This window comes from Saccoglossus kowalevskii, chromosome 14, assembly GCF_978046115.1.
Source record: "Saccoglossus kowalevskii chromosome 14, keSacKowa6.1, whole genome shotgun sequence".
Lineage (NCBI taxonomy): Eukaryota > Metazoa > Hemichordata > Enteropneusta > Harrimaniidae > Saccoglossus > Saccoglossus kowalevskii.
The window spans coordinates 1,354,086-1,380,423 of NC_140654.1; the positions used below are offsets into that span (position 1 = coordinate 1,354,086).

Below are 26,338 nucleotides of genomic sequence, written 5' to 3' on the forward strand. Positions count from 1 at the left end.
ATAATAATAGTTTGTACAATTTAGTTCATTGGGTATGAAAACATTGACAAGAAACAATAAAACAATGCAATTAGTAACACGAAATACCTTGGATAGCCTACAAAATCTACGAAGCCTACAAAAGCAACTTATTTTCAGTAGAACCCTACACAGTGCATACTGTGTGTGTAGTTAGATATCTGACATTATCTGGGAAAATTAATTAGCTATTTTTAACTTGCTTGGTTGAATGGATTGAATCACGGTATGTCCTTAGTTTTTAATCTATAAAGCAGCATGAGGGTGCTGAGGCAGAAATAAAAATTAAATTTTAATTAAAAATTAACGAATATTTAATTCACTTCACATGGGAGCATCTTTTACTTTGATGTGTATCAATTTTAAAGTTCAGAATTATCACTCTTTTAATTATTATTATTATTATTATTATTATTATTATTTCTTTGACTTGACTCAGTTTTCATTTTTCATTTCAGCTTTTACAGTGCTTCTTGTTGTCATACCAGGCATTCAGAATCAAACAGCTCCGACATCAGGGACGACAAGTCAGCCAACATCAACAGACTCTGAAACACCTGATGTAACTACACTTGCATCAAAAACTAGTGATGTTCTGACAGATTCAGCAACAGATGTCACAACAGATGTAAAAACCACATCAGATCCTGTCACAACAGATGTAGATACCACATCAGAACCTGTCACAACAGATGTAGATACCACATCAGAATCTGTCACAACAGATGTAGATACCACATCAGAACCTGTCACAACAGATGTAGATACCACATCAGAACCTGTCACAACAGATGCAGACACCACATCAGAACCTGTCACAACAGATGTAGATACCACATTAGAACCTGTCACAACAGATGTAGAAACTACATCAGAATCTGTCACAACAGATGTAGATACCACATCAGAACCTGTCACTGCAGATACCACTGTGACATCAGAACCTGTCACAACAGATGTAGATACCACATCAGAACCTGTCACAACAGATATAGATACCACATTAGAACCTGTCATAACATATGCAGATACCACATCGGAACCTGTCACAACAGATGTAAATACCACATCAGAACCTGTCACAACAGATGTAGAAACCACATCAGAACCTGTCGCAACAGATGTAGAAACCACATCAGAACCTGTCACAACAGATGTAGATACCACATCAGAATCTGTCACAACAGATGTAGATACCACATCAGAATCTGTCACAACAGATGTAGAAACCACTTCATCATCTGTTACGACAGATGTAAAAACCACTTCATCATCTGTCACAACTGATGTAGAAACCACTTCATCATCTGTCACAACTGATGTAGAAACCACTTCATCATCTGTCACAACAGATGTAGAAACCACTTCATCATCTGTCACAACAGATGTAGACACCACATCAGACGCTGTCACAACAGATGTTGAAACCACATCAGAATCTGTCACAACAGATGTAGAAACCACATCAGAACCTGTCACAACAGCCTTGGATGGCACAACACAAGAAATCTCTACAACTATTTTAACTACAACTATTATCACAACAGTAGATGGCAGCACAACAGCTGACAATGCCACAACTATGGATGATGGCACAACTATGAAGGATGGCACAACTATGGATAGTGGCACAACTATGGATAGTGGCACAACTATGAATGGTGGCACTACTTCCACTGATGTCACAACAGCTTACAACACAACAGACAGTACTTTTTCAACAGTAGGTTTATCAACTGTTACTAGTACAGCTGCAGGGAGTAGCAGCACTATAACTAGTAGAGAACTGACAACTAGTCAATCAACTAGTAGAGAAACAACAGCTAGTCAATCAACTAGTAGAGGAACAACAGCTAGTCAATCAACTAGTAGAGGAACAACAGCTAGTCAATCAACTAGTAGCAGAACAACAGCTAGTCAATCAACTAGTAGCAGAACAACAGCTAGTCAATCAACTAGTAGCAGAACAACAGCTAGTCAATCAACTAGTAGAAGAGTATCAACTAGTCAGCATACCAGTGCAGTATCAACTAGTAGTAGCACCACAATTAGTGTCACAGAAGGTACTTCTGGTGGGAGCAGTCTAAGCACTGGAGAGATTGTTGGTATAACTCTTGGCTGTATCTTAGCTGTTGTTATCATAGGTAAGCAGAAATGTACATGTATTACCCCCAAGTAGCGCACATCTATATACATGTAATATACAGTTGGATTAATTAACACAACAACTTGTATTTGTGTACAAATGTAATTACCCTGTCAACATTATTTTCTAGGTATGGCATGCTAGCCTTGTATTTTAACTGTTTCACTTAATATGACACCAGAATAAACAATTAATGTGGTTGATTTGGTTTCTTTTTAAAGGCTGTCAACTTATAATACTGTTTAATGTTTAATTTAAAAAAAAAAACTAGTCTAGAATAAACCAGTCTTTTAGTTTGCTAGACAAAAACATGTGTTGTTCACTTTGCAAGTACAGAGTTTAATTGTAGCATGATACCTATTATGGCATCTGGCAGCTGTCATGCAATTTTGACATGCAAAACATCCTTTTCTGCACACTAAAACATAGAACACCAAGGGTAATTGATCTCCATGGATTCAAGTAGCAAACACTCAATGTGACCACTACCACTATTGCAGAGCAGACTTACCTCTCCAGCTCTTCATAATTTTCAATAAAATTAAGAGATTGTATTTTCTTATTCTAGTTATAATTATCTTACTGATCTGCTATAGAAGATCACGTTCAGCATCAACGTATAATTTCACACATGCTGATCCATGGGATGACACGCTTACTTTAAAGTATATCAATGGGAGAGTTGAATTACCCAGGGTAAGTACCGTATTTGCTCTATTATTAGAAACTTATGCGTTTACTTAAATAACAGAGATCTAACATGATATTGGTATGTAAATAAGAACATGATCAAATCAGTATGTAAATGAAACTCATATGTAAATGAAGAAACATAAAATTATGTTAATGAAACATAAACATGAAATCAGTATGTAAATGAGAACCCACGAAATCAATATGTAAATGGGACCCCACAAAATCAGTATGTAAATGAGAAAACATGAAATCAGTATGTAAATGAGAACACATGAATTCAGTATGTGAATGAGAACACATGAAATCAGTATGTAAATGAAAACCCACGAAATCAGTATGTAAATGAGAACCCACAAAATCAGTATGTAAATGAGAACACATGAAATCAGTATTTAAATGAGAAAACATGAAATCAGTATGTAAATGAAAACACATGAAATCGATATGTGTATGAGAACACATGAATTCAGTATGTAAATGAAAATACATGAAATCAGTATGTAAATGAGAAAACATGAAATCAGTATGTAAATTAAAAAACATGAAATCAATATGTAAATGAGTAAAACATGAAATCAATATGTAAATGAGAAAATGTACCAATACATGTTAGCTATATCATACATTATTGGGTACATAACATTTGATGTGATAGAGGGGATACAAGTATACATGTAAGAATATAAACATGGATTTTTCTTTTGTCTGCAGGAACTAAATGAAGAAATGAAATCATATGATAATGACACTTATCAAGCCATGGAAGAACCTGTGTTTACTAATTATGGTATCAATGCTTCCAATACACCACTTTGATTTTTATATTCTCAGATACTAACAAAGAGGCTCCATATTCCATTGTCCCAGTCGTACTTTCCCTGAACATTATTAAGATTCTAGTCACTAACTGAGCTATTCCACCTGCCACACCCTTTTTCCATCTGTATTGTGCTTTTGACTGTCCAGTTATAAATGCCATTTCACATAGACATCTTGTTATGTATGGTCTACTAGAATTCAAACTAATATTTCTTCTCGAATATTGAAGTTTTCTGCAATGTCTTTGTACTTAATTGTCATGGCACTAATACATTTAGAGTTAGATATATATAGTTTGTTTTTTTCTCAGTGTTAAATATACCAAGGAAGGAATGTGTTGAGTGATGAAGCACAAATTTATCTTCTATATTAACATTGCTGTGAGTAGGTGTGACATATATATTATAGGCATGTATACATGAATATAGTAGAGAATGTTAGCAAGTTTGAAGAGTAGACTATGTAGAACGAAAATATTGTAAACCGCTTTAGTTTTGCGAGAGGAAAATGTATGAGTTAGAGAGAGCAGTATAGTTTTGTTGCAGTGAACATTTTGAATCTTTAAGATGGCATGTCATGGCGACTTTTGTTGCAGTGAACATTTTGAATCTTTAAGATGGCATGTCATGGCGACTTTTGTTGCAGTGAACATTTTGAATCTTTAAGATGGCATTTCATGGCGACTTTTGTTGCAATGAACGTTTTGTATTTTTAAGAAGACATGTCGTGGCGACCTTTGTAGTAGTGAACATTTTGGATCTTTAAGGCGACATGTCTTGCAGACTTTTTTCGCAGTGAATGTTTTGGATTTTTAAGAAGGCATGTCATAGCAATTTTTGTAGCAGTGAATGTTTTGGATTTTTAAGACCTGTCCTGACTTCAAATGCCTTTAAATTCACAACTTGTGAACATTTCGATCAACAAAAAACAAAACTGTTGACAGTATTTATAGTAGTTATAATTTCTGTACTTTTGAACGACAACAGTTATACATTATCATGTGAAGCATTGATTCTAGAACAATCACAATCTTCAATGATTAGCTTTGTATATTTTTAATTTACATACTGATTACTATAGTTAACCTTTTTTTCACTACTGAACTTTATACTTGACTCCTTAGCTTAGCAATTTTTTGCTTTGATATTTGACTTTTATGACTACAGTTGACTATTTAACTTGCTATTTGATTTTCATGACTGTGGTCAACTCTTTAGCTTTGCTAAATTTAAATTTTGTGACTGTATTTGACTCCTTAACCTTGTTAAATTTAATTCTCATGACTGCAGTCAACTTTTTAGCTTTGTTATCCAACATTCCATGACTATAGTTGACTCCTTACCTTTGCTGTTTATCATTCCATGACTATGGTTGACTCATTAGCTTTGCTGTTTATCATTCCATGACTATAGTTGACTCCTTAGCTTTGCTGTTTATCATTCCATGACTATAGTTGACTCCTTAGCTTTGCTGTTTATCATTCCATGACTATAGTTGACTCCTTAGCTTTGCTGTTTATCATTCCATGACTATAGTTGACTCCTCAGCTTTGCTGTTTATCTTTCCATGACTATAGTTGACTCCTTAGCTTTGCTGTTTATCATTCCATGACTATACTTGACTCCTTAGCTTTGCTGTTTATCATTCAATGACTATAGTTGACTCCTTAGCTTTGCTGTTTATCATTTGTATCTATAGTTGACTTCTTAATTTTTCCATTTAACATTCCCTGATAAGCAAAAATGTCTGCTCTGCCATGTGAGCAGCTTTCACTGATTAGTATTAAGGATTGTTTAAGTTGCCTAAATGGTGCAGTGCAGTTTCCCACCAACAAGTGTCAGATATTTTTATGTGTGATATTGCATGTGTGCATACATTTGTGTGTGCATGTACATGTGTGTTGTATTTATGTATACAATTTTAAACAGCTTTATATAAGTCTATATGTTATTTTGATAATGAAAAATATTTGGAAGTGATTTTTTAACAAATTCAGAAATCTGAAACTATTTTTATGCAGAAAACGTTTAAAATGTGCAATGTCTGAGAGTATTAATGTCTTTGATTATACCTTGTTTAAATCCCTTATTGCATCTGTTCTGCCGAAAATACTTCAAATGCAATTTATTATTATACATGGCTTGATGCGGGGGGGGGGGGGGGGTGTTAAGGGTAAATTTTCAACCCATGCAATATGTATTTTTTTATTTAAATAATATTATAATAATAATAATATGTGAAATATGTTTTTATAATCAGATTGCTTTAAAAATTACACTATATATTTTTAAATTAATTTTAGCATAATTTTTTTTGCTTGATTTTTAAAAAAAAATTCTTTTAAAATATCAACATTTTGAAACAATTTTGTTTACGCTGCAACCTTTAAAAAGTGTCCATAAATAATATTGTACTTACAGTATATAATAATTAAGAAACTTTATTATAAATATTACTTTCACGCAAAAATCATGCTCCAATTTAAATGACACTACTCAACCAAGGATAGAGGAGTTCCAAGGGATTACTTTCCATAGTAACACTGATTCTCAATATTCACAACTAATATACATAAGTCACAGTTCTAGTATGGAGTGAATTGTTCAATATCAAGAGTTGTACCCAAATTAAATTATGGAATTTGAGGAAACAAAATCGAACGGCAATGATGTGTTCTTGAACGCATCTGGAGTACAATATAATGGGCGCATTTGAGATATACTAAGTGGCAGGCAGCATAGTTGAAATTAAGTTTGTTTTCAAATTGTATTTTTAGGTGAAAACTTTAGATTTGTTTGCACTACGTCACACGGGCTTGGCAAATTTGCTAACAGCAGTGTTGCTTTCTAGACCAACACTGTTTCTGAAAAGTGACTTTCTTTTTTAACTGTCTATCATAATGTCTATCAGAAAAGAGGATTAAATCCAATTTTTGAAAGATGCTGTTTTAGCTACCAATATGTCGTATTCATGTTCTGGGGCATAACTTCAAAACCATATCCATAGATAAGGGTACAGTATGCTGTATAAAACATTAAAACAGGGTATTGTCCAATCACAATAATGTATTCATGGAACTGGTGTAATAGCAAAATAAAGATTATGAATATGCTGTGAAACTCAACTAAAAAAAATGCATTTAATGTTACACTTGCATGTTATATTGGGGCAATGTTGATACATTTTTTCTTTCCACCTGGTTGCTACTCAAAAATGTTGTTGCGCCATGGAAATAGTTCTGGTCACCCTTTATTCTCTGCTTTTCTTTTAAACTAATTTTAAATAACAGCTTTAAAACAGCAGAGTTGTAATTTTACTCGGATATATTTCAATTATTTGTTAGTTTTTCATAAATAAATAAATAAATATTGTACTTTATGTGAATGACAATCTATTTATGCATTTATTACACAAATTGTTTCTCCACTTTTCAAGAACTTTATCCAATTTTTCTCCATGATTTACAATGGAAAATTGAATTTTTTTTGAATACCTTGTACAGAAATTAAAAAAATTTGCCGTGACATCTACAGTCTTAAATTAATTTCTTGAAGACCCTTCTCCGACTTAAGCAGCATGGCACATGATGGTGGACTCCATCAAGTATTATGTATTAAGGTTTCACATGTTCATCACTGGAGGGCGCAATAATATAAGGTTATTATGAGAATAGCTCATTTTTTTTTTGCAAAGACAGTACAGCGGCAGTATCGACCGACGCGCAGCGGAAGTTGATGCAACAGCGTACTGTCTGAGTGCATACTTTGAAGTATCTTCTAATAACATTATTATACATCTTTTCCTACCAAGGATACATCATAACAAGTTTAGAACAGAATCAGCGAACTTCTTTGTGGGAGTCCGGTCAAACCCTGGTGGCAGCCATGTTTGTTTTTATTATTAGAGGACGCTTAGGCACGTAATCATTCCATATTTGGAATTCGCATTTTCTAATATAGTAGGATGAAAATACCCTGTAAAATACCGCAAAATTATGGCACGCTGTAATATATGGCATTACGATGACAGATGTATAATAATGTATATTTATGTGAATTGTATGTGACATTTTTGTGTTTTTTATTGTCTGAATTAAGATACTAGAAAACCTGTATATCACTGAATTATTATAATATTTTAACACTTTTAGAGTTTTTCATTGAATGTGAATGGCTTTTGTATATTTATATGCAACATATATGTCTAAGAAATGATTCTAATATAAGTTTGTAATAAAGTAATAGAAATCCTTGATTTTAATTATAGTGCTGGTATAAATTATAACTATTTTCAGATCAATTACTTATTGTCTCATTACTTATTGTCTCATTACTTATTGTCTCATTACTTATTGTCTCTACTTATTGTCTCATTACTTAGTGTCTCATTACTTAGTGTCTCATTACTTATTGTCTCTACTTATTGTCTCGTTACTTAGTGTCTCATTACTTATTGTCTCTACTTATTGTCTCGTTACTTATTGTCTCATTACTTATTGTTTCATTACTTAGTGTCTCATTACTTATTGTCTCGTTACTTAGTGTCTCATTACTTATTGTTTCAATACTTAGTGTCTCATTACTTATTGTCTCGTTACTTAGTGTCTCATTACTTATTTTCTCATTACTTATTGTCGTATTACTTAGTGTCTCATTACTTAGTGTCTCATTACTTATTGTCTCATTACTTAGTGTCTCATTACTTATTGTCTCATTACTTATTGTCTCTACTTATTGTCTCATTACATAGTGTCTCATTACTTAGTGTCTCATTACTTAGTGTCTCATTACTTAGTGTCTCATTACTTAGTGTCTCATTACTTATTGTCTACTTATTGTCTCTACTTATTGTCGCATTACTTATTGTCTCATTACTTAGTGTCTCATTACTTATTGTCTCATTACTTAGTGTCTCATTACTTAGTGTCTCATTACTTATTGTCTCTACTTATTGTCTCTACTTATTGTCTCATTACTTAGTGTCTCTACTTATTGTCACATTACTTAGTGTCTCATTACTTAGTCTCATTACTTAGTCTCATTACTTATTGTCTCATTACTTAGTGTCTCATTACTTATTGTCTCTACTTAGTGTCGCATTACTTATTGTCTCATTACTTATTGTCTCTACTTATTGTCTCATTACTTATTGTCTCATTACTTAGTCTCATTACTTATTGTCTCATTACTTAGTGTCTCATTACTTATTGTCTCTACTTATTGTCTCATTACTTATTGTCTCATTACTTAGTGTCTCATTACTTAGTGTCTCGTTACTTAGTGTCTCGTTACTTAGTGTCTCATTACTTATTGTCTCATTACTTATTGTCTCATTATTTATTGTCTCATTACTTAGTGCCTCATTACTTAGTGTCTTGTTACTTAGTGTCTCGTTACTTAGTGTCTCATTACTTATTGTCTCATTACTTATTGTATCTACTTATTGTCTCATTACTTATTGTCTACTTATTGTCTCATTACTTATTGTCTCATTACTTATTGTCTCATTACTTATTGTCTCTACTTATTGTCTCATTACTTATTGTCTCATTACTTATTGTCTCATTACTTATTGTCTCATTACTTAGTGTCTCATTACTTAGTGTCTCGTTACTTATTGTCTCATTACTTATTGTCTCATTACTTAGTGTCTCATTACTTATTGTCTCATTACTTATTGTCTCATTATTTATTGTCTCATTACTTAGTGCCTCATTACTTAGTGCCTCGTTACTTAGTGTCTCGTTATATATTGTCTCGTTACTTATTGTCTCGTTACTTATTGTCTCGTTACTTATTGTCCCATTACTTATTGTCGCGTTACTTATTGTCTCGTTACTTAGTGTCTCATTACTTATTGTCTCATTACTTATTGTCTCATTACTTAGTGTATCATTACTTAGTGTCTCATTACTTATTGTCTCATTATTTATTGTCTCATTACTTAGTGCCTCGTTACTTAGTGTCTCGTTACTTAGTGTCTCGTTACTTATTGTCTCATTACTTATTGTCTCTACTTAGTGTCTCGTTACTTAGTGTCTCGTTACTTAGTGTCTCGTTACTTAGTGTCTCGTTACTTAGTGTCTCATTACTTATTGTCTCATTACTTATTGTCCCATTACTTATTGTCGCGTTACTTATTGTCTCGTTACTTAGTGTCTCGTTACTTATTGTCTCATTACTTATTGTCTCATTACTTATTGTCTCATTACTTAGTGCCTCATTACTTAGTGTCTCGTTACTTAGTGTCTCATTACTTATTGTCTCATTACTTAGTGTCTCGTTACTTAGTGTCTCGTTACTTAGTGTCTCATTACTTAGTGTATCATTACTTATTGTCTCTACTTAGTGTCTCATTACTTATTGTCTCATTACTTATTGTCTCTACTTATTGACTCATTACTTATTGTCTCTACTTATTGTCACATTACTTAGTGTCTCATTACTTAGTCTCATTACTTATTGTCTCATTACTTAGTGTCTCATTACTTAGTGTCTCATTACTTATTGTCTCTACTTATTGTCTCATTACTTATTGTCTCTACTTATTGTCTCGTTACTTATTGTCTCATTACTTATTGTCTCATTATTTATTGTCTCATTACTTAGTGCCTCATTACTTAGTGTCTTGTTACTTAGTGTCTCGTTACTTAGTGTCTCATTACTTATTGTCTCATTACTTATTGTATCTACTTATTGTCTCATTACTTATTGTCTACTTATTGTCTCATTACTTATTGTCTCATTACTTATTGTCTCATTACTTATTGTCTCTACTTATTGTCTCTACTTATTGTCTCATTACTTATTGTCTCTACTTATTGTCTCATTACTTATTGTCTCATTACTTATTGTCTCATTACTTAGTGTCTCATTACTTAGTGTCTCGTTACTTATTGTCTCATTACTTATTGTCTCATTATTTATTGTCTCATTCCTTCGTGCCTCATTACTTAGTGTCTCGTTACTTAGTGTCTCGTTACTTAGTGTCTCGTTACTTAGTGTCTCGTTACTTAGTGTCTCATTACTTATTGTCTCGTTACTTAGTGTCTCGTTACTTAGTGTCTCGTTACTTATTGTCTCATTACTTAGTGTATCATTACTTATTGTCTCATTACTTAGTGTCTCATTACTTAGTGTCTACGTTTTGACTAATGGATAAAATTGATCTAGCCATAACAGACATTGAGTGACGAACGTTTCAAAACCATTCATAAAAGTAATGATAATTGCTGAGAATGTCACCAGATTTTCCATAATTTGAACCAAAGACTATCGTCTTTGTTTGAACTTAAATCTGAAATGTTCATTGTCAAAAATAGTTGCAATTATTGACTGATGTTGTCAGCTGCTATCAGTCAATAGTAGTATCGGCTAATTTCAATAATCTAAGGTTCGGCAGTACCTTATCTGCTCCGTTTCAAACAAATGCAACACATTTGCTATCGTTGAGGACGAAATTGCAACCTGGCATTTGTTCCATTCCATGCCCTTGCGATGAAAAACTTGAGATCAAACATCGATAGTACGTTTCCTCCATGGATTATGTGTTATAGTGCCCGTACACAAATGCCGATTGCAGATAATGGACGCAACTTTCAGGCTGATTTTATTCTACAATTTGTTTTCAAATTTGACGAATGTTTTCGCAACAATGACTATGTATGTTGAATATTGTAACTGGCGTTGATATATAGACTGGCCAGAGTCGGGCGATTTTTTCAATCATAGGTGTAACTTTAATTAAAAAAAATATGTTCCCCACTCGCCGCGAAATCATTTTTCGCGGTCACTCTAGTTTTCGCAATCACGCTAAAAAGGCCAAACTGACAATTAATTATATATTTTTTGTAAAACAAAAAAGAAGTCACGACGTTGCCAGTCTAGTTGATGTACATCAATTTGGTTATTATTTACTAATATGCGATATTTTATTTCAATCGGACATTCTTTTTTTAACGAAGTTTTCTGGAAGTCAACGATGTGTCTTGATACTGTTGGCGGACCATATTGCCGGCTCACAATGAAACTGAATAGCTACAGATCGGGTTTTATGTTTAAAATAAATTTTCCCGATTCATACCACTGCAAAAAAGTTAAAAATATGCTAATTGTTTTCGCAATTTGTTCTTTTGATATTAAAAGGAGCAGTTGGGAATTTTTTGATTGTATCAATTAAAAAAACTTGTTGGTTTTCAATACTGTCGGCCTTGCAGAAATTCATTCGGTCGCGAACCGGCGATAATTCCCATCACTGCCTATTGAGTCACTAAATCAAATGGAACGACTGTGCCATGTACTTGCTCGAAATAGCTCTCTGATATAACATACGCCCTCTAGAGATATATATACACTTTCACCTTTGCCAAGATTTAAATTATTCGGAGCAAACAAACAGTTGTGTTGATACATGTCGCGATGAGTGACATGAAAATCATGTTTTCATTCATTTCTATAATTACCCCCTCCCCTTGTGACGCACCTCTCAGGCTATCATCATTTATCACATATTAATTTGGTTTTGCTGGACGTACTGTTTACTATTGTTTATGGCGGGTATCCTTGGCAGCCAAGGGTATTCAAAACACACATTATCACGTGACTTGGTATGAGCTGCCCAACACATCAGTCACGGACGATCGTTGTGTTCACGGTATGAATCTATCACGAGCCGCAGTCTTGCCGTTCTGATTGTGTTCTGCTCATCATTGGCGTTCCACACGCTTGTAAGTATTGCAATATTAAGCAAAACATTTTTGTAATATTCCGAATTGCTCGTGTCATAAAAACTACGATATACCGTCTTGTCGACAGTGTGATTAACACTCCATAGCCTTGACTTTGTAAATTACTTGACTGGTGAATCAACGCATAGTGACCCAGCATAGTACAGTGGTGGTCCAATAGCACCGAGCAATTCTGCATCGCATTGCGTGATTATGTTTGATTTACACACGTGTTTCACTGGTGTTACTGTTCAGTCATCCGTCAATGTAATGTGTGCGAAGGAAAATAATAATGTCGGAAATTTGCCGGTCAGGAGTTGCACACATCACGTAACTGCGACGCCCTAGCCGTAGGCAGTTTTTGTTGATTTGTCATTTTACCTTAATGTTAAAGATTGCAAACATTTCAGAATTCAAATCTACTCAATCTAATTCAAATTCAATTAACCAGAAATTTGCATCTACTAATATGAAAGTACGTAAGAGAAAGGGTTTTATAATTGCATAACGTACGGTGATTACGGCAAATGTCAATATTTATCAATGTTTGTATTCGCATACAATAGCTACGAGTTGTTATGTACAGAATACTGCAAGGTTTAGAGGGACCATTATATTGGTGATTTAGATATGTTGCGGGGTCTCTATACGGAACCGTCCATCCGACTACAATATCGTAACAAAGTCAAATTACATTTTCTGCAAATTGTTTTTATATCATAGGATTACCGTACTTTTCGTTTGATAATACAAATAATAGTATTATTATTATTAATCATATCTGTCTCAAAATTCACATCCCAGGTCATTTGAAGCCAATTTGCTGTTACAACTTCATTTGGACACACGATACTCTCCTTTAGATACACGAAATGTTATCCAAACGAACGCCATTAATTTATAAAATTACGGAAGTTCGCAGCTGCAGTGAAATTAATGGTTTACACTATCTTCAAAAAGTTGATATGCAGTACAAATTTGATGTGGGTTAAACTACAAACTAACTTAGTGAGTGCATACTAGCGGTAAGTCCGTAGGCTTTACTTGTGCCCATTTTTTGGCCCTTTCCTGCATGATGTATGATTTTTTTTCTCATATTATCTTTTGAATAATTCCATTCTTTATAAAGTTTGATGGTTTAATATCAAACTAACATATTAATCAGTTATTAATATATTTGTGTGTGAAATATATGACATTATTGCCATTGAACTTAACACTCACCTTTGTTATTTCAGATAGAAAGTAGTCATGGCAACGAAAGATGCAGAACTACTACTTTTTGGTAAAGTTGGAGATACTTTACCACCATTAAGATCAAGAGTTGTTAGAATTTTTACTAGTTCTACATTCACAGGTTAGCAAACTTCAACTTCACATACACTTACAAATTACGTGATATCTGCAGCAATAATCCAAATTACGTGATATCTGCAACAACAACCCAAATTACTTGATTCTGCAACAATAACCCAAATTACGTGATATCTGCAACAATAACCCAAATTGCGTGATATCTACAACAATAACCCAAATTACGTGATAATTCAACAATAACCTAAATTACGTGATATATGCAACAATAACCCAAATTACGTGATATCTGCAACAATAACCCAAATTACGTGATAATTCAACAATAATCCAAATTACGTGATATCTACAACAATAACCCAAATTACGTGATAATTCAACAATAACCCAAATTACGTGATATCTGCAACAATAACCCAAATTACGTGATATCTGCAACAATAACCCAAATTACATGATATATGCAACAATAACCTAAATACACATGATGTAAAAACAAATTCTATGAATTAAGATTCTAATTCTCCAGTTAGCTACATAACACACGCAACAAAATAAATATTCAATGCTCTAAATTCCCTGGGCATTTGTTTTCCAAGTATGATATAAATGATATTACACAACATGTTCGAGGTTTCTGTCAGATATGTAGAAGACATGTCAGTTTCATACATGCCTTATACAATATTAGAAACAATGTTGAACAGAATTGGACAGCAATGCTGTGTAATACTTCACAGTTTACGAATAACCATAGTGTTGGTAGTTCCATGGGAAATACGAGGCATGTGTATAATTTAGTCACGTGACAACGAATAATAGTTATTGAGTGGTCAACATGTCAATTTAAAGTTCAGGCAATATCGTATTTTCGTCGTTATTCACGTTTTGAAAATGTGCATTGTAATCACATTCTATTGTAATCGTTATCTTTTGTTGAATCTATAATTGCATCAATATTCAAACGAGAAAAGTTTTTGGTTAATTTACAGTGCTATTTCTACTCTTCATTTCGGGGAATGTTTTTAGCATTATATTGCATGGTTGTGGCGTTAATTTCCTTATACAATGGTTATTACAGACACATCCGTTGAAAGAAATGCGCTGATGAGTGAGATTTACCCAAAGATAAAGGATTATTGTAAAACAAATTATGGATTAGAGTTTCAAGTCGTGGATATGAGATGGGGAGTACGAGACGAAGCCACAGATGATCACATGACGTCACAGTTATGTATGAATGAAATCAAGGCTTGTCAAAAACTGTCAACTGGTCCCAATTTTGTGGTAAGTTTTCATCATTATTGTTTGTCGTGTCTAAAAAAACAATTCATCTTTAACGATAAATTTTACAGTTTAGACTATATCTCTCACTCGAAACAAGGTGAATGACCAATCAGGCTGCACGTAATATAGTTAGTTAGTGGAAATACTCAATACTTGCAAGATCACAATTAAATACAGCAGCATGAATAGTTTCGCCATTCGTTTTCAGATATACATTAATTTCCAAAATCTTGATTAGTGTGTGGACAAGTTGACAACAGCTCTAATCACACCCTTGAACCCAATAATCTATGATAGCATAACGACGGTTGAAATGTACACATAAATGTAATACAGTTTGATGGTATCAGTGGCTGAAGAGCAGTGACTTACTTCTACGTAGTTGGTTAAGACTTGTTCCTGAAGATATTATTGAACTTTAGCATATACTTAATTTTTTCTCATGTCTGACATTACTGTCGTCTGATGTATCATGTTTGACAATTTTTTAGACATTTCTCTGCCAAAAGTATGGATACCGTCCATTCCCACCCAAGATTCCAGCAGATGAATTTGAAGCTATGAGAGATGTGCTAAATGGAGATGGTAAATCAGTTGATATATTAAACGACTGGTTCCAAAAAGACGCTAATGCTGTCCCACCCATCTATATCCTGCAACCTATTAGTTCTAAATTGATTCATTTTAATGACAATGATCATCCTGATAAGATGACGGAGGATAGAAACAAGTGGTGGGAAATATTCGAGACATTACAAGCACAATTGAGAGATGCTGCTGCCACATGCCTTAAAAATGGAAAATTCAATGCCCAACAAGAAGCAAAATACAAGATATCTGGTGAGTTCACAATAAGTTACGTAATATAAAAAGAACAATTTTATTACTTATGCTCAATTAATTCTTCTGAATAATTTATACTGTGTATATATTTGACCAAATGATACATAAACTGGCTAATTTAGTGTCAATTACACATAGACAGATCTAATTTAATTTTTAGTTATAACTGTAATAGTAATTGTTTCGATAGAAAGGGTGGTATATCGATGATAATGCTATTGTTTTCTTATTAGTTACACATGACGAAGTTGTGCATGGTATACTTGGCCAAAACACAGATAAAAAAGAAGATCACTGTGTCTGCTTTGTTCGAAAATTCCAAGATCTAGAAAGTAAGAGTGACAACAAAGAGGCTAAGAATTTTATTGACATAAACTGGGAAGATGGTAAAGTTGATGAAGAAGCTAAACAACTTTTAACACAGCTACGTGACGAGCAGGTTCCAGCGAGCTTAAACAAAACAAATGTAGTCATATCTAGTCTCAATAATTGGTCGGAGAAAGGTGTAGATTTGGACATTCCTGAACATAAACAATATTTAGAGAAGTTTCTAAAGACATTTTATGAAACAATTGTTGAACTAATTGAGCGTGCAGTTGAGAAAGATAAAAGTCATATTAGCAATCATCCTATGTATGAAGAAATTCTACAACATCTCGAATTCTGCAAAGTTAAATGTCAATCATTTCATGGTCGAGGGGACCTTTTGTTAAATATAAAAAACTACATACAGGAACGCATTTCCGGTAATTCGCAAAATGCATCTCCAATGATAGTGTACGGGGAATCAGGCAGTGGAAAAACATCGTTAGTGGCCAAAGCTGCTTTTCAGTCAGCAACTGAGTGGTTTGGTCAAGGAAAAAGCGCTGTCATACTGAGATTTCTGGGAACGACTCCGGCTAGCACAGGTGTGCGGCAGTTAATAAAATCAGTTTGTCAACAAATATTAACTATCTATGGCCATGGTGACACAAAGCTCCCTGACGACTATTTTCAAGTGGTTCGTTGGTTTTCAAAAGTTCTAAGATATGCTACACATGATAAACCATTGGTGATATTTTTAGATTCTTTGGACCAACTTTCAGCTGCAGAAGGAGCTCATAGAATGGCATGGTTGCCAAAATACCTTCCACCACACGTGGCCATATTGGTGTCTACCCTACCAAAAGAACATGGTATCTTGAATACACTTCAAAACATTCTTCCTAGCATGGAAGGAGCTGTGGAAGTGAAACAACTATCAGTAGAAGAAAGTATGCATATCATACAATCTTGGCTACAATCTGAGAAGAGAACCACCAACAGTGAACAACAAGGTATCATATCTACAGCAATTCAACAATGCAGTTTACCACTGTTCCTAAAACTGTTGTTTGACCAGGCATCTAGTTGGCAGTCTTATTTGCCGAGTTCGAAAATCAATGTACAGCCCTCAGTCAAAGGAATGATTGCAGTAATTTTTGATCGTCTTGAAGAATATCACGGAAAGGCATTAGTGTCTCATGCCTTGAGTTACATGACCATTTCACAGAATGGTATCGGTGAAGCTGAATTGGAAGACTTGCTGTCACTGGATGATGAAGTTTTACAAGATGTGTATGCTTACTGGTTACCACCAACACGGAGAATACCACCACTGCTGTGGACACGTATTCGAGCTGACATTAATGATTATCTGGTAGAAAGAGAAGCAGAAGGGTCCAGGGTTATTTTTTGGTACCATCGACAGTTCATTGAGGCAGCTGCAGAGAGATATTTGCATGATGCAGAGTTTGTTAAGAGGTTACATATCATGTGTGCACAGTATTTCCTTGGTAACTGGAGTGGTGGAAAGAAGAAACCGTTTCACTACACCAGTGAGCAGATGAACAAATTTAATAAGACAAGGAAGGAAGACGAGGAAGACAGAAAGGTTGCACCCCAGCCATATATATTTCAAGCAGGAAGTGGTGCAACCCAGTACAATGTCCGCAAACTGGAACAGTTGCCTTACCATTTGATCCATTCCAATGATGTTAAAAAGCTGAAAGAGCACACCCTTTGCAACTATGAATTCATATTAAATAAGTTAATGGGTATGAATCTCGCTGAAGTACTTCAGGACTTCACAATGGCTATAGCAAAATATGAAGATGATGATGATATTCAAATGGTAAGCGACACTATAAGGGTTGGTTCATCAGCTCTTAGAGAAAATCCCTACCATCTCATCTTTGAAATCATTGGACGGTTAAAAGATTCTAAAAGCCCTCACCTTATTAAGCTTGTCTCAGATGCAGAGAAAGCAACTACTGACCAACTTGCATTAGTCCCATACAATCAGTGTTATCCAGCACCTGGCGGCCTGTTGAGAACTCAACTCATTGGACACACAGACGAGGTGCTAGCTGTGGCCACCACATTTGATGGAAGATATTTGATTAGTGGGTCCAGGGACACAACAGCCATAGTATGGGAATTGGAAAGCAGTTCCATACATCACACTCTGAAAGGTCAACACAAATCTCCTATTAGCGACCTTGTGATAACTCCAGATGATCTCATGGTAATAACATATTGTTATACAACAGGTATGTTATGATTGACACACATATGCAATTGAGATTCACCTGCATGATATCAATTACATGCTTAAATACTAACATCAATATATCTGTACACTGAAAAGACGTCAATCCAAAAAAAACATATAATTATTGAGGTGTGTAACAATTCACATATAGTATGTATCATAGTAGTTACATAGTACATTTTTTTTTCTCAGAGCAAGAAGATGATAGAAGTACCGAAATCAATGTATGGAACATAGAAACAGGTGAACACTTCTTGAAGCTCGAAGGTCATAGTTCTCAGGGAACCAGACCAATAAGATATACGCCTGACTCAAAATTTGCAGTGAGTGATATGTATGATGAACGAGTTGAGGGTTGCACCTATGTTCGCGAGTATTATTTCATAGTATGGAGTTTGGAAAATGGTCGCCCATTATATCAGCGTGTTGAAGCACACAAAGGTAAGACCAGTCAACTTCAGTGAAATAAGACTTATCTTATTATGTTGATATTGCAAATTTTAAATTACTAGTTTTTCAAATGATTGTTTAGACTATTTATCATGATGTTTGCTTTTATGTTCAGATACCATCAATGACATCGCAGTAGCACGATCACAACAAGGTCGCTATCTAGTGGTGACATGTGGTCATGATGAAGATCCTGGGATTAAAATTTGGGATCTACTTAGTGGACAGCATTTAACCGAGATCATTGATCGCTCTAAGCTACAACATACAGCATGCAATGCCATGGGGGTATCATCAAATGGTCGTTATGTTGGATTTCATTTCCATCGACATGCTATACTTGATGTCTATACTGATGAATTTATGTACTTAACTAAAGAAGATTGCAGTTCTGCCCAGGAGGTAAAATTCTTGTACAATGACACAGAGATATTCTTCAAAGATTATCGCAGTGATTACTATTACCAGTACAATGTTGAAGCAAAGACAATCAGCAGATCGGGTTGGTTTAGTGGTCGAGTTGGAGGATATATGGAAAAGCTTTTTTTCACTGAAGACTGGAAGATTATCGTATCAAAGAATGAGAATGCTGATGCTGGGGAGGTATGGAAAGCATCTAAAGAGAAAATAGGAGATGGAAATGATCCTTGTCAACATCTATGTCGACTGCCACACACTAAACAGGTCAATGATATGTGCTTCGTGAATATACCACAATCCACCCTGGCCATCACTGGGTCATCAGATAACAGCATCAAAGTATGGAATCTGGATTATCTGAGAAGGATGCAGAAAAAGAGTGAAGTCAAAAAAGGTGAGGGTGATGATGATGATGAAGATGATGACGATGAAGATGATGATTCGGATCATGATGATGACGCCAATGAAACATATGCTGAACGAAAGCCTTATTTCCGACGTATTGTTCATCGTATAGAAAGTCTTGATAATGACAAACGGGTTGCAGTTATAGATAATCTTGGAAAGACTATATCATTATATGATGCAATGGAAGGAAAACTGATCACAAATCGAAAATGGGAAGGACGGTATGATCATGCATTAGGAGGACTGGCAACAACTGAAGATGGAATGAAGCTGTTTGCACTTGGGGGTTTTGACCTAATGCAATTCAGCACAGATACCTTGAAACCAATGTTTGATGAACCACGAGAAATTGAAGCTTTTTGTAGTGGCTTGTGCATCTCTGGCGATGGAAGTCTAAGCATCCTCATTGGTGGTGACAGCTATGCTGATGATTTATACTTCTATGATATTAACAAAGGGTGGTATTTAAAACAATATGATCCAGATTCCAGACCAGGGAATATTTTCTTGTTGAGCGGGAATAGGATGATGATGCCCTGTTCCAATAATCTGGTTATGGTGGATATGAAAACAGGTAAAGATATATATGATCATAAAAATGGAGATTATTGTATTTGTGGTGCGGTCTCAAAAAATGAGAAAATACTTATAACTGGATGGGAGAATGGTTTCATCAGGTTGTATGATGTAGGCAGTGGTACACTTCATAAGGAAATCCTGGCACATGGGAAAGGTGGGGATGATCAGAATGAAGACATGTTCACAGAAATAAATCTTTCTTCCAGAGATGAGTTCTTTGTCACAGCATCAAATGATAAAACAGCTAAAATATGGGATATGACATCATTACGTCTAATTTATGAGCTGAAAGGTCATGCAAACACGGTGATGAAAGCTAAAATTACAGCGGATGACCAATTCGTTTTGACCGCGGCCACGTCTGAGATGAATGTGAAAGCTTGGAGTGTGAGAAGTGGAGAACTACTTACAAATATTTCGGGGTACTCTCCAATTGATGCCATTCACATTCTGCATAAGACAAACAGGGTTGTCATAACAACAGCTGACGACAGAGCTCTGTTCTTCAAGGTTAATGAGTTGGGTCAAAGAAAGCCAACACACCAACAGAAACAGGCACCTCCTCAAATTCAACGTCAGAAAGAACAAGCAGCAAATATGGAACCTGTTCACCATCAAGCCCCACCACCACAACAACAGTATGCAAACCAGCAACAACCACAACAGCAAGCACCAGCAGTACAACAACCGTATGCATATCAACAGCCGCGCCAACATGCACCACTCCCACAACAACGACCAAATTTTGCTGAATCCGCAAACAAGTCTGTATCTTGCATTATAATTTAAAGCAGTGTCACCACAAGGTGCATTACTAATGACAATTTTTTATGTTCACAAACACAAACACAATAAGGAGCTTAAATTGACGATTGGAAGTTTTTAAAATAAAATAAAAGTTAATTTAATTATCAGAGTTTTACCAGTTTTTTAGATTCTTAAATACGCAAAACATAAATCGAAAGCCGTTTCAAATTAAGTGTGTTCTAAAAATACACCTATATAATTGTTCAAAACATCATTGGAAAAAGTACCTTATTACTGTATTGTGTTTGTCTGTAAATGGTTATCTAACGATACAAAATATAACCGTTTGATGCGAAAATGGTATGCAGTTATCAGGTGTGTCTTAAATAACATGTGATGATCGTGACATCAAATATGTGAAATAAGTTTTCACTATTATAAGTAATGACTATACTCTCTAAGAAATTCAAAACTTCATTATTATGTTTATCTACTGAATATGTAATATACATTAACAAAATTATGTAATATACATAATGTGCATACAATTGAGGAATGTTAGAATATACATACTAGTAGTGGAGTACATAATATTGACTCCCAGGGCTTCTCGTGACTCTCGTATCCAATATTTAATTGTCCAGGGTCGGATTCTGATGGGTTAAATATTCTAATAGCAACAAAAATAATATAATGTTAATATAATTTGCTTGTGTACACTCTTTATAAATTTAAATACATGTGGTGCGCATGTGCTATTTGTAAACATTATACTTGTAGAGTAATGTACATATTATGTACAATATTACGTTAATAAACTTTTAATGTGCATTTATCTTATGTTGGATAACCAAATTATTATGGAGTTATGGAGCATGGCGTATTCAATCAGCAGACCATTTAAATGTATGCTAACCTAGGGACAGCAATATTTCTATTAATTAACATTTGTTTTGAAATATCATAGTAAATTGATCTGTACTTTTTAGTACAAAATATTAACTTATTTCAGTATTGGGACATGTCATTTGTACGTATTTACATATGGATACCCTACTGGAATATGAGATTGGTGAAAGTTTTTTAGCTATATCTTAGATATGGTAGCCACTGTGAAGGCCAAGCTACAGAATGCATTAGCTGTTAATTTTTTGAACGAATGAACTTGATTCCGATTATCTAGTTTAGTCAAGACTGTTGTAAAACAATTGTCATCATTTGCAGTCCATGTAATACCGTGGAACAAAATACATGTTATTGCTGTCTAGGTGTTCTTTGCATATTCATAGCATTTTACATTTTACTCCATGTGTGTTCACTTTTCATTTTGTAATACTAAGGTCATTTTGACGCAGCATCAGCTCCATTTAATAACGAACCTCCCTCGGAAATGTTGTTATTATGAAGCTAAATTGGTAGTTGTGACGACGTGTCATCACCCATGTCATGTATGTATGGTCATAGCCTATATTAATACACAACAGTCTTACTGAATCACGTTGATTGCATTTTCAGAACGTTCACCTTGATGTTCCGGCATTCGTTCACAATGTGCGGAAATTGTAATGGGCAAAGTTTGCATGTCATGTCCGATATGATAGGATATTTTATGACCTGATTGAGCCGATAATCGTTTATTTTATAAAATAATTTCGTTTCAACTATTAACAATTGTTAATTTCAGTGAAAAAGTAAGTACTAACCGCGAGACATACGGAATTGTACATGGATATTAGTAGTAGTGTATTACCCCATAGTGTAGTGGGTTAGGGTTAATGTTCCACTAATACTCATTCAGTGTTTAAGTGAAAGTTACGGACGCGCTACATTAGCCGAGTATAATTATAATATTTCGTTGTCAGGGTAAGGTATACATATCCACTAGCTTGGTAACAACGGATGTATGTCGACATACAATTCAAAATATTTTGTTCGTAGAGTGCCGAACAGCTGTGGGGTCAGTGTAGGGTTTGGGGTATAAGTAATACTTCTAGTGTGTATTGGCGTGGAGACAGTGTAGGGTGTTAGTACTACGCGCAAATTTCGAACTAATACAACTTCTGATATATAAGTTAACGACTTTTCCAAATCACCTTAGATATTTTAAATCGTGGATATCTGACACTGTGATAGGCGGTCATTGACTTAACCTTTCTGACACGGGCGATTTGTGTTCAATTGTCAAGAATGAGTGACTTAAAAGCGAAAGTAAATTCCACAATACTAGTAATCACTTTGTCGGAGTAAATTACTGTAATAACAATGTATATTTTTTAGCATATGTATAACATTGCCATGAGTGCCACTCACTCTATGTTACATGCACTTATGTATGAAACGCATTCATTATAATAATTCTCATAAAAATCTGATATACACGGACGGATTCTGAATTTGTGTTTTAGGTTTACTTTTACAATAACGCCATCGGGCATTATATAATATGCATGTATAGGTAACGACGATTTGGGGTCTCTAAATCCGCCACTGGGATCCTCCCCCAATCCCATTTTGAAAAATATATTTGAAAAAAATGTTACTAAATGTAATGGTTATTTTTTTAGGGGTTTTAGAAAAAAATCTTAAATGGCGTTTTTTCCCATTTTTGCGGATGAAGCATTACAATCCCCACCTATTAAATGCGCTGAGGGCGTGTATTATGGCAACAGTCTGCATATCTAATTGTCAGCCACTCACTGAAGCATTCCGCGTCATGTTTAATATGGGTTCCATAGCGACGAACACGCGCTGTGCGACGACAGTATCGCTTAAACACGAAATAATAAAAGTATCCACAGGCAAAACCAAACGCAATAGATTGAGTCTTATTCCCAGATTAGATTAGTACGCAACTACACTCAGTTTAATTAAAATACGTACATACTTGGACAATATTTATCCTAACTTCAGACGCTTATCTTAAGCTATTGTTACTTGATTGTACACCCACGCCCTTCAAAAGTGAAAGTGTGGTTGTCGCCAATTGTGCGAAACAGTGTTACTATTCAAAACAAGACCCTACATGATTAATAGAAAAAATATATTTATAAAAATTAAAAACCACACATTAGATAGAGGAACTCACCAATAACAATTATACTATTTATAACAAATATGCTCACAAATATTTAAGAATAAAATACACTGCACATGTACTATGTCGCCTTCCAGACTGTACTGTCATGAATTTGTTTTTGCGTATCTGTTAAGCGACTTAATTAGCTGATTATTAGCGAATTGCTGTGTTATGTCTGTCATCGTTCAGGCCTATTTGAAGTTTTGGACGGAACTTGGCTCAGTGATTTGGAACTAATTACCAGATAACCGCCGCTATTCAGATTAATTCTGACAGTTTGTATTCGTAGTTATTAATGTAGTGAACGATTAATCAAAAGATATGACGTATTCAGTACTTAGTGTGATTGGCTTTATGATTGAAGGTTACGCCCTAGAGTCTTTTTAGTCCCCGTTCAGGCGCAGCCTGAAAAGGGGACTAATAATTCAGGTTATGTCCATAATTCCGTCTCCAACATTTTCTAAGAAATTCTACAGCAGATATCAGTGAAACTTGGCAGGTTGATGAACATGTCCCCTCCGAGTATGCACGTAATTTTTTTTCCAGATCTGAAAATCCCAAGTGGGTCTTTTTCACGATTTTATCAAAAATTGCCTCTCCCGGCAACATTGACAAAATGTCTGCGCATGCTCAGAATAAATTAATTACTGTAAAATACTTTATTTTTGCTTGCAACATTTTTTTGCTATTTTCGCTGAAGGAATGTTTCAGTTAAAATAAAATCCAGCGAATATACCCTTTTCTTATATTTTACAGTCAACTTGTCAAAAATCAATGAAAATAAATTCAATACAAAACACCCAGAAAAAGTCTTTTCAGCGAATGATAATTCCAGCTGAAATAAAATATTTTACAGTAGATTAGATCTGTGAGTAAGGCTGCTGTTATTACGGCACGTGATTTCTCCATTGCGTGCAATTTATTATAGTACTGTTTATACATGTATTCTGTTTGGCTCAGTGGTCTCATTCACTCGTTACTAGAAGAACTAGTAACTTTATTTGATTTCAAGAACTTCAAGAAGGCGGCATAAGAGACGTGTTTGCAAAGGTAAGTTTTCCAGTTTATTGGGGTACGATTGGTGTACATTTCGTGACGTACGGACGTGAATATTATGATGATTGCCAGCTTTATATTCTTGTGAAAAACCAAAAAAAGCAAACAATTGTCTCTAATCTACGAAACTAGTTTGTGAATTGTATACCATGTCAAATTATTGTACACGAACGATTAATTCACGAGGACATAGTTTTCAAGTACCGGTAAATCGTTTTCCGGTCTTTTGCTTGTGTAGCGATTTCCGAAATATTCACAACTCGGGGGGGGGGGAAGAATTTCCCTGTGTCGATCAATTTATTCATTATATAATAGCAGGTTGCCTATGATTATATTCGTATTTGTTATGTTGTGAGCATTGAACTGTTAGTTGCAATGAAGATTTTGGCGATCTTGTGCGATTCAACATGGCGGATGTACAGTGACAACACGTGTATGGACGGTCGGTCGAGCAGTCTGCAACGGACCACAGTCTGTGAACGGACCGTGAAATCGCCCGTTTTTTCGGCAGTTTTTTTTTTAATGTTTTGGATATTTCATTCACTCCTGATGCCTAAAAGAGTCTAATTTATATTTTACCGTAGTCATTGACACCTATTCAAGAGTATCATGTTTATTGTGAATAGCGTGAATGGGTAAGCTTCGTTTCGACAATGGGCTGTTATTTCTGTGAACAATGTTAAATTATTCTTTGAATGCTCAGTTTATTTTTTGAAAACAACTAATTTTTCGATTTAAAAAAAATCATGCCGTTTTCCCCGTCAAAATCAAAGCATAAAGATCTTGCCAGAACATCGGTAAATCTACTACCGCGTTGCGTTCACCACGAGGTCACTGAGCCGTCATTAACATATTTAAATGACCACGTGTACTGAAATAACAAGGCGGATATCGCATCGCATCGCATTTACATTCGACCGAAATCATTCGTTTACGATGAAACTAAGTTGAATATTACTTCCAATTCATAAAAATTCAACGAATTATTTTTTTGTGCGTATTATAATCATTACTGAATAATAATAAACAATTGCAATACTTCGAAAACAAGTAAGTTATTCACTTGCGAAACACAGAATGACCAGATTGTGCTACCGTGATCATTTGCTACCGGTACTAAAAACTAAGCAATGTATTCGTGTTTGTATTTATTCGAAACTTCTTTTAGAAAATACTTTACTT

At 34.7% G+C, this 26,338-nt stretch overlaps 1 protein-coding gene across 2 annotated transcripts; it reads left to right on the forward strand.

The window, feature by feature from the left end:
* The first annotated feature begins 12,311 nt into the window (after positions 1-12,311).
* LOC100368100 (NACHT domain- and WD repeat-containing protein 1-like) lies at positions 12,312-21,859 on the forward strand. Of its 2 annotated transcripts, none has more exons than XM_085507762.1 (7): positions 12,312-12,404; positions 13,643-13,761; positions 14,800-15,005; positions 15,497-15,845; positions 16,082-18,418; positions 18,613-18,861; positions 18,986-21,859. In XM_085507762.1, the coding sequence occupies exons 2-7, from the start codon at positions 13,656-13,658 to the stop codon at positions 21,064-21,066; spliced, it is 5,328 nt and encodes a 1,775-aa protein (XP_085363888.1). In that variant the 5' UTR covers positions 12,312-12,404; positions 13,643-13,655; the 3' UTR covers positions 21,067-21,859. The 2 variants fall into 2 exon arrangements, with proteins under 2 accessions (XP_085363888.1, XP_085363889.1); XM_085507763.1 differs by lacking the exon at positions 12,312-12,404 and adding an exon at positions 13,369-13,429.
* The last annotated feature ends 4,479 nt before the right edge of the window (positions 21,860-26,338 follow it).

Bases quoted from the DNA above. Each gene is read 5' to 3' on its own strand.
- LOC100368100 (XM_085507762.1), top strand. From the start codon at position 13,656: ATGGCAACGAAAGATGCAGAACTACTACTTTTTGGTAAAGTTGGAGAT. The intron at 15,846-16,081 runs GTGAGTTCACAA...TTTTCTTATTAG, and splicing joins AGCAAAATACAAGATATCTG to TTACACATGACGAAGTTGTG. The intron at 18,862-18,985 runs GTAAGACCAGTC...TTTTATGTTCAG, and splicing joins GCGTGTTGAAGCACACAAAG to ATACCATCAATGACATCGCA.